This window comes from Carlito syrichta, unplaced genomic scaffold, assembly GCF_000164805.1.
Source record: "Carlito syrichta isolate Samal-C Ts95f unplaced genomic scaffold, Tarsius_syrichta-2.0.1 Scaffold309854, whole genome shotgun sequence".
In the NCBI taxonomy this organism is placed as follows: Eukaryota; Metazoa; Chordata; class Mammalia; order Primates; family Tarsiidae; genus Carlito; species Carlito syrichta.
Window position 1 is genome coordinate 48,612 of NW_007253950.1, and position 10,057 is coordinate 58,668.

Genomic DNA, 10,057 nt, shown 5'->3' on the forward strand with positions numbered 1-10,057 from the left:
TCAGGCAATCCACTCACCTCAGCCTCCCAAAGCGCTGGGATTACAGGCTGAGCCACCGAGCCAGGCCTGTGACTTACTTTTTTTTAATCTTGGTAATCTTTTAAGGAAGAGGATATTTTATTTACTTATTTATTTAGAGTCTGGATCTTGCTCTGTCACCCAGCCTGGAGTCCAGTGCCATGGTCACGATAATCACGGCTCATGGTGGCCTTCACTTCCTAGGCCTTTATCTTCCACCTCTGCATCCTAAGTAGCTGTGACTAGGGGCATGCGTTATTGCACCTCGCTAATTTTTTTTTTTCCCCCAAGTAGTCTGCCTACCTTGACCTCCCAAAGTGCTGGGATTATATATGTGAGCTACCACACCTGGCTGTTTTATAATGTAAGCCTGTAGTCCCAGCTACTCAGGAGACTGATAGGGGAGGATTGCTTGAGCCCAGGAGTTAGAGGTTGCAGTGAGTATGGTCATACCTCTGCACTCCAACCTGGGCAACAGAGCGAGATTTTGACTCTAAGTAAAAGTAAGAAAAAGTAATAATAATAAAGTTCCATTATAGAAAAGATATAAGATGAACATAACATCACCAATCTTGTTATTTTTATGTAGGTCAGATGTGTCCCCCCGCCCCAAGACTACCTTATAGTTACATGCTGTTTTTAGCTGTAAAAATTGATCTTTTTTTTTTTTTTTTTTTTTTTGGAGTTAGAGTCTCACTCTGTCACCCAGACTGGAGTGCCGTGGCCGCTCCCGGCCACTGCAGCCTCGACCTGCTGGGCTCCGGCGATCCTTCCGCCTCAGCCTTCCAAGTAGCCAGAATTACAGGCATGTGCTACCACGCCCGGCTGATTTTTTTGATTTATTGTAGAGATGAGGTCTCGCCTGCCCGGGCGGGTCTTGAACCCGCGGGCTCAGGCAATCCACTCACCTCAGCCTCCCAAAGGCGCGGGATTACAGGCTGAGCCACCAAGCCTGGCTTTTTTTTTTTTTTTTAAGTTAGGAGTCTCACTCTGTTTCCCAGGCTTGAGTACAGTGGTACAGTCACAGCTCACCACAGCCTTGACTTCTGGGCTCAGGTGATCCTTCTCCATCAACTTTCCAAGTAACTGGAACTACAGGTCCACACCAGCACACCCAGCTAATTTTTTTTTTTTTGTAGAGATAAGGTCTCACTGAGTTGCCCAGGCTGGAGTGCAGTGGCACATTCACAGCTACACCAGCATCGACCTGCTGAGCTCCAACAATCCTTCCACTTCAGCCTTCCAAGTACTGGAACCACAAGTTCGCGCTACCATGCCCAGTTAATTTTTTATTTATTGTTGAGATGAGGTCTCCCCAAGTTGCCCAGGCTGGTCTTGAACCCGCGGGCTCAGGCAGTCTACTTGCCTTGACTTCTCAAAGTGCTGGGATTACAGGCTGCGCCTCTGAGACTGGCTGAGAAATAACTTTTTTTAAAAACAAGTCTGTGATTTGTGTGGACTAACATCCATTATTATTTTTGTTTACTTTGTAATGTTTATACAGTTTAATTTCAAAGTATATAACTTTCTCAGTGACGAGAAGGTATGTACTTTCCAGTGAAATAAATGGTTTCTGATACTCTGTTTGCTTCTGATGCTTTTTTTGTATAAGAGTTAATAGCCCTGCTATGAAAATTTAAGCTACTATATTTAGAATGTGAATTGTTCAATAGATGCTGGAGGCCTAATATGAAAATTATTTTTGTTTTTTTGAGTCAGTGTCTCACTCTGTCGCCCAGGCTGTAGTGCAGTGGCATAATAAAGGCTACCATAGCCTCGATCTGCTGGGCTCCTGTGATCCTTCGGGTTCAGGTGATCCTTCTGCCTCAGCCTTCCAAGTAGCTAGAATACAGGTGCATGCTACCATGCCCAGCTATATACATATATATATTTTTTTTTTTTTTAATTTATTGTAGAGACGAGGTCTTGCCAAGCTGCCCAGGCTGGTCTCAAATCCCTAGACCCCTGGGCTCACTCAAGTAGTCCTCTTGCCTCTGCCTCCCAAAGTGCTTGAGATTATAGACATGTGCCACCATGCTCAACTAGCTTTGCTTTGAATATGAACTTATAGAAGGATCAGGTTTGAGGAACTTTTGGATAGAGCAAAAATGGGTTGTTTGTTCTTAATCAGAATAGTAGTTGTAATTTTTTTCCTCCCTCAGATTTTCCCCAAGAACGCTGTCCTGTGGTGCTCGCACCACTTTTATACCCTGAAAAACGGGACATTCTAATGGACAGGATCCTGCCTGATTCCGGAGGGGTAGCTAAAACCATGATGGAGAGCTCTTTGGCTGATTTCATGCAAGAAGTAGGCTATGGCTTTTGCGCAAGGTTGGTAGTAAGACATTAAATTTTGATTATTCTTATACCAGACATGATGTAATTCTTTAAAAACAATTTCCTAAAATTTTTTAAAGCAGTCATCTTTGCCTTTCAGGATTTTTGCTTCTAAATTTTAATCTTCCACATACTAGTGTTGGTATTGGCTGTAAACATTCTGGTGTTAAATTTATATCTCCTCATTTCCAACCAGTTAATGAAATGTAGGAATCAGAGGTTCCTAGCCTAGTTGCTGTGACAGGTATTTTTTTTAACTCTAGGGAAAAAGAAATAACATTGAGGCAACTGTCGAACTTTTATCACTGTATGCTTAATATGTCTCATTTTCTCTTCTCTGCCTCATAAGGTTAGCTTCTGCTTCCTTCCTTTTCTGCCTCTTTTATACCTTGTTGCATATTTTTCTCACTTGCTTGGGGCACCAAAGGATATCATTTCACCCTGTTAGCACTTAAAACTACGATATAGCGGGATTATTAATATTTTTCTTAGAATAAATTCATTAAAAGCATATTGTACTTTGCTTTGACTTAAAAATTGTCATGTTTTGAAAACCCTCACATAAACCCCATTCTCACTTATGTTAGAAAAATGTATTTTTGAGTGTTTATGTGTGCCTGGCATATAACTTAACTAATTGAACTTTAAGATTCAAAGTGAAGAGGTTTGGATACATTTTCAAGTCTTTGCACGTTATCAGAATAATCAGACTCACTTTGAGTCTTAAGTTCTTTTTTTTTTGGTTGGAGTCTCACTCTGTCGCCCAGACTGGAGTGCAGTGGCCGCTCCCGGCCACCGCAGCCTCGACCTGCTGGCCTCCGGTGATCCTTCCACTTCAGCCTTCCAAGTAGCTGGAATTACAGGCATGCGCTACCACGCCCGGCTGATTTTTTGATTTATTGTAGAGATGAGTTCTCGCTGCCCAGGCGGGTCTCAAACCTGTGGGCTCAGGCAATCCACTCACCTCAGCCTCCCAAAGGCGCGGTATTACGGTCTAAGCCACGAGCCCAGCTTTGTTTTTTTTTTTTTTCGAGTTGGAGTCTCACTGTGTCGCCCAGACTGGAGTGCAGTGGCCGCTCCCGGTCACCGCAGCCTCGACCTGCTGGGCTCCGGTGATCCTTCCGCCTCAGCCTTCCAAGTAGCTGGAATTACAGGCATACGCTACTACGCCCGGCTGATTTTTTGATTTATTATAGAGATGAGGTCTCGCTGCCCAGGCGGGTTTCGAACCCGTGGGCTCAGGCAATCTACTCACCTCAGCCTCCCAGAGGCGCGGGATTACAGGCTGAGCCACTGAGCCCGGCTGAGTCTTAAGATCTTAAAGAGTAACTTAATTCAAAACTGGAGACTGAGGATAGTTTTATATGTTTTTGTAAAAGGTCATTACTCTTGGCTCCTATTTCCTTCCACTGACGTTTTAACCTTTTGCCATTTTCTTTTTTTAAGTAGGTGATTTTTACAATCTTACCTATATAAAAGTAACAAGAAATGAACCTTACTACTCTGCTTGTGTTAGTAAAACTGAAGATTTCATATAGGGTTCATTTGATGCCAGCATTTCTTAATGTTGGTATTTTGGGTGGTAGCATTTTTCTGAAGTTGTATTTCTGTTTCAGTATTGAAGAATGTCGCAATATAATCATGCAGTTTGGTGTTCGGGAGGTCACAGCTGCCCAGGTTGCAAGGGTTTTAGGAATGATGGCTCGAACTCATTCAGGATTAACAGATGGTATTCCATTACAGGTGTGTTGAATTCACCTATTTTACCAAGTGAGTTAATGTCCTGTCCTTTTTATATATTAAATTATACTATGATTGATTGATCTGCCAACCAAAACTGAACACATTAGATAGCTGGGTTTGTTTAATTCAAGTTTTACTTCTACAGAGTATCTCTGCTCCTGGCAGTGGGATTTGGAGTGATGGAAAAGATAAAAGTGATGGAGCACAGGCACACACGTGGAATGTAGAAGTCTTGATTGATGTTCTCAAAGAATTGGTGAGTATATATAGTCATGGTTTTTGATTATGATGTTAGGATGATGTCCAAATAAAGTGAAATTTATTTATTTTTTTATTTATTTTTGAGTCAGAGTTTCACCTTAACGCCCAGACTGGAGTGCAGTGGCATGCTCACGACCACTGCAGCCCCAGCCTGCTGGGCTTAAGTGATCCTTCTGCCTCCCAAGTAGATGGAACCACAGGCATGTGCCACCATGCCTGGCTAATTTTTTTGATTTGTTGTAGAGACAGTCTTGCCAAGTTGCCCAGGGTGGTCTCGAACCCCTGGGTTCAGGCAGTCCTCTTGCCTCTGCCTCCCACAGTGCTGGGAGAAAGCATATTTTTAGTAAATACAGAGCTCAGCTGAAAGAGAGCAGCAGTGATTTGTAAATATCTAACATCACTGGCTCAAAAAGTAATGAAAGTATCTGAGTTAAATATGTATTGAGCACGTTTTTTCATTAGGTTTGTTACCTTGCAATTCTGGGTGGTGTAACTGAAGTGAGTTGGTATGTGTGTGTTTTTGGAGGTGGGGGACTGATTTACAAAATAATGATTAAAAAATTGAGAAGGGAGGTTTTCTGAATGGTTTCTGGTAAGTGCAAGAAAACGACTGCGTGGTTTTTTTGGGGGGAGGTGGGGGAGTGATTTGTTATAAAATAATGATTAAAAAATTATTGAGAAGGGAGGTCTTCTGAATGGTTTCTGGTAGGTGCAAGAAAAATTCTGCCAACTCCTGTTTATGGGGAATAAAGATAATGCACATTTATATTTATCTTGCTACTTAAGCTTTTTGGATTATTCACAGACTAAGTACTTGGCTCCCACATAAACAGTACCTCAACTAAAACACTGATGTACTTAAATAAGACATTAAGGAATGGAACTTTATTTTGTTTTTGTTTTTAAGTCAGTGTCTCACTCTGTCACCCAGGCTGGAGAGCAGTGACACGCTTATAGCCACTGCAGCCTCTACCTGCTGGGTTCAGGTGATCTTTTTGCCTCAGCCTTCCAAATAGCTGGAACTACAGGCGTGCTCCACCATGCTCGGCTCAGTTTTGGTGTATTGTAGAGATGAGGACTCGCTAAGTTGCCCAGGCTGGTCTCGAATTCATGGGCTCAGGCAGTCCTCTCACCCTGGCCTCCCAAAGTGCTGGGATTATAGGCATGAGCTGTGCCTGGCCAGAAATGGAACTTTAGGTATTTAAAGGTTGTAATAAAATTCAGTCAGTGAGAGAACAGTGGTCAAGATTAATTTTTTTTACTCCTGTTAATAAAATGTCATGGAACAAAGTAGAACATTAAAGACCATATGTACTTAATTATAACATTTTTATTAGGTGTCCAGTAATATCATCTGCCCTGTTGCTCATCTTCAGTTTATCATGTTGACAACTTATAGGTAAAAGCAGTTATAGAATCACGCTGTTCTCTTACAACCTCGCATCTACCAATATCCATGGGCTCTGTTTTTGTAACTTAATATAGTAGGTTTTGTAGTGTTCAGACTGTTTCTCTTTTAGACATTTTTATTTTGATAGCTTTAGGTGTACATGTGGTTGTGGGGTTTAGTGCTGAGTAAGTGGGGACTTTCAAGTGTATCCATCACCCCTATTAGTGCATATTGCACTTTACTACTGGGTGATTTTTCATTGCTTGGCTCATTTTCAACCCTCCCTCTTCTGAGTCTCTAGTGTCTACTATATCATTCTGTATACTGTTATAGACTCATCAGGCTTACAGTTTAGCTACTGCTTATTCATTAGAACATGTGGTAATTTGGTTTTTTGTTCTGCTTTACTTCACTTAGGATTGTCTCTAATTCTATACAGCTTGCCGCAAAGGACATTTTGTTCTTTTTTATGACTGAGTAGTAGTTCATAGTGGGTTTTTTTTGGTAGAGTTAGGGACTTGGTATATTTTCCAGGCTGGTCTTGAACTCATGACCTAAGTGATCCTCTTACCTCCCAAATTGTTGTGATATATATATATATTTATATGGCAGCTCTGGCACATTACCCTATCTTTTCTCTTTCCTTTCTCTAATAAACTTTGAAAACTTAAAAAAATTAGGCAAGTGACAGGAAGAGCTCTCTTAAAAGATATGCAAGTGGTCAACAGACATGAAAAAATGGTCATCAGGAAAATGCAACTTAAAACCACAATGAAGTAACACCTTACATCAGCCCATATATATATCGGATGTTTTCTTTATCTACTGATAAATTGGTGGGCATTTAGGTTGATTCTACGTCTTTGTAGTTGCCAGTTGTGCTGCAATACAGTTGTGACCTCTTTTCCTTTGGGCAGATACCAAGTAGTGGGATTGCTGGACTAAATGGTAGATCTACTTTTATTTCTTTGAAAAATCTCCACACTGATTTCCATAGAGGTTAGATTAGCGTTCCCTTTTCACTCTAACTGGGCCAATATCTATTTGTGCTTTTCTTTTGTTTTTATGAGACAGAGTCTCTCTTTGTCACCCATGCTCAAGTGCAGTAGCATGATACCAGCTCACTGCAGCCTCCAAATCCTGGGCTCAGGCCGGGTGCAGTGTCTCATACCTGTAATCCCAGCACTTTGGGAGACCGAGGTGAGAGCATTACCAGAGCCTGCAGGTCAAGACCAGCCTGGGCAACTTGGTGAGACCTCATCTCTATGATAAATCAAAAATAAGCCGGGCTTGGTGACATATGCTTGTAGTTCTGGCTACTTGGAAGGCTGAGGCAGAAGGATCACCTGAACCCAAGCAGGTTGAGGCTGTGGTGGCCATGACATGCCACTGCACTTCAGCCTTCAGCCTGGGTGACAGAGTAAGACTTCAACTCAAAAAAAAAATAGAAATCCTGGCTCAAGAGATCCTTCTACCTCAGTGTGCCACCATACCTGCCTCATTTTTTAATTAGTAGTGATAAGGACTTGCTGTGTTGCCCAGGCTAGTTTTGAACTGGTGGTCAGAGATCCTCCTGGGTCCCAAAGAGCTGGGAAAATAGCTGTGAACCACCACACTAGTTGGGGAAACCTCGGGCATATTTCTTTTTGATTTTTAAATAATGACTATTCAGACTGGTGTAAGGTGTTATTTCATTGTGGTTTTAATTTGTATTTCCCTGATTAGTGATGTTGAGCATTTTTTTCATGTTTGTTGGCCATTTGTATATCTTTTGAGAGATCTCTTCTGTCATTTGCCTACATTTCTTTTTTTAAGTTTTCAAACAAAGTTTATTAGGGAAAGGAGAGAGAAAAGACAGGGCGATGTGCCAGAGCTGTCACTGGTGAAAGAAACTGCCTGCCTACTTTTTTAATGGGGTTATTTGTTTGTTTTTAGCTGCTTTAATTGGGGTCTTTATAGACCAGCTGTTAGAGTCCTTTGTTGGATGTAGTTTGTGAATATTTTCTCCCATTCTGAGTTGCCTATTTACTCTGTGTATTATTTCTTTTGTGGTGTAGAAACTTTTTAGTTTAATTAAACCCTACTTTATTTTTGTTTTTGTTGCATTTGCTTTTGAGTCTTAGCCATAAATTTTTTGCCTAGGCTAATGTCCAAAAGAGTTTTTCCTAGGTTTTCCTCTAGGATTTTTATGGTTTCAGATCTGAAATTTAAGTCTTTAATACTCCTGGAGTTAATTTTTGTATATGGTTTGAGGTAGGGATCCAGGTTTATTCTTTCGCATGTGTCTTACCAGTTTTTCCAGCAGCATGTATTGAATTGTGTGTCCTCTCCCCAGTGTATATTTTTGTCAAGACTATTTTTCTTTGGTAATGAAGGGAAAAAAGTAATACATAATCATAGAAGCAAACTTGGAAAACTAGAAAGAAAACCTGTTTTATCCCTTGTTGTTAACCATTAAGTTTGTTTTTATCCTTGTAGTTGTCCTGCAAAATTGAAGACAGGCTCTTTTAACTCAGTAGCTCTATCTTTGTGGTTGCCTTGTTAAAAATATTCTCCTTTTTAATTGTAATTTTAATTTTTTGAGTTGGGTTCTTACTCTGTCTCTCAGGCTGACGTGTAGTGCCACCATCATGGCTCACTGCAGTCTCAGCCTCCTGGGCTAAGGAGATTTTCCACCATAGCCTCCTGACCATGCCCAGATAATTTTTTATTTTATTTTTTTTGTAGAGACGAGGTATTCCTATGTTGTTGAGGGTGGTCTCGAACTCCTGGGCTGAAGTAAGCCTTGGCATCCCAAAGTTTTGGTATTACAGGTGTGAGTCACTGTCCATGGCCTCTTACATATACGTATTTTTAAAGACAGGCTCTTATTTTGTCATCCAAAACTCACTGTGACCTCAAGCTCTGGGATCAAGCAATCCTCCTGCCTCATCTTCCCAAGTAGCTGAGAGTACAGACTAAAAATAATCTTTTGAAAATTTGCCGAGAAATATACTAATCTATGAATATCTGAAGCTTTTGTTTATGATTTCAGAGTACAAAAATTGAGTGCTTATGCTGAGGGTTTGAACAATTGAATCAGTAACCTCTTCTTTCTTTTTCTTCAGTTTTTTGTCCAGTTTTTGTAGGCAGGAACCAGAGAATAATTTCAGATAACACTTTAGGTTCATAATTTTTGCTCATTAACTTCCAAGGTTGGGACATGCCTGTAGGTTTATCAAATTTGTTTCTGTTGGGCTGGGCACAGTGGTTCATGCCTATAATATCAGCACTTTGGGAGGTGGAGGCAAGAGGATTGCCTGAGCCCAGAGGTTTGAGACAGCCTGAACAACTGGGCAAAACCTCATCTCTGCAAAACATGTTGATGCACGCCTGTGGTTCCAGCTACTTGACAGACTAAGGCAGAAGGATTGCCTGTGCCCACCAGGTCAAGGGGTGCCAGTGTACTCTAGCCTGGGCAATAGAATGAGACTCTGACTCAAAAAAATAAAAACAATTTCTGTGTAATGCTGTTTAGCAGTAAATTTTTGTATTCTGTTATAACCAGTCCTTGAGATAAATTTTAAAAAGAAAAATTATTTCTGTATGTTGTTTTCTTAGAATCCCCCATTGAAGATTGTTTTATATCATACACAAACATGTATTAAAAGTCTTTATGTCTTGAAAGGGTCACCTTAGAGTAAAACTAAACTGTGATACTTTGGTTGGAGTTTTTTTTTTTTTCTTTCAGAAAACTTTGACAAAGAATGGTTGGAGCTTCAAATGCAAAGTGTACACATATGTAATTTCTTTATATTTCTTTTTCCTTATAAGCATGATATGCTTATTTACTTTGTGCCAGTGTTTGTAAATTACCTCCTATAAATTTGTTTCCTTTGCTTTGTGTTTCTTTAAGGAGTCTCAGGCTGCTTTATGAATACCCTTTTCGTAGAACATCTTTTTAATGTAATTTTCAGTCATTTTTGATATCTAGGCCATTCATGCCTACTATTGGGATGACTTTAAGGGAGATCTTTTTTTTTTTTGAGTTGGAGTCTCACTCTGTCACCCAGACTGGAGTGCAGTGGTTGCTCCCAGCCACCGCAGCCTCGACCTGCTGGGCTCCAGCGATCCTTCCGCCTCAGCCTTCCAAGTAGCTGGAACTACAGGCGCGTGCTACCAGGCCCGGCTAATTTTTGATTTATTGTAGAGATGAGGTCTCGCCAAGTTGCCCAGATAGGTCTCGAACCCGCGGGCTCAGGCAATCCACTAACCTCAGCCTCCCAAAGTGCTGGGATTACAGGCTGAGCCACCGAGCCCGGCCAAGGG

At 41.0% G+C, this 10,057-nt stretch overlaps 1 protein-coding gene across 3 annotated transcripts in view; it reads left to right on the plus strand.

Annotated features, from left to right (window-relative positions):
- The window catches only part of CNOT1 (CCR4-NOT transcription complex subunit 1), a 100,361-nt gene that overhangs the window by 31,810 nt on the left and 58,494 nt on the right, over nt 1-10,057 (plus strand). For all 3 annotated transcript variants that reach the window (XM_008068000.2, XM_021717540.1, XM_021717539.1), the window contains 3 exons: nt 2,181-2,349; nt 3,972-4,098; nt 4,244-4,354. In XM_008068000.2, the coding sequence (XP_008066191.1) occupies nt 2,181-2,349; nt 3,972-4,098; nt 4,244-4,354 (407 nt within the window). The remainder of the gene's footprint in view (nt 1-2,180; nt 2,350-3,971; nt 4,099-4,243; nt 4,355-10,057) is intronic.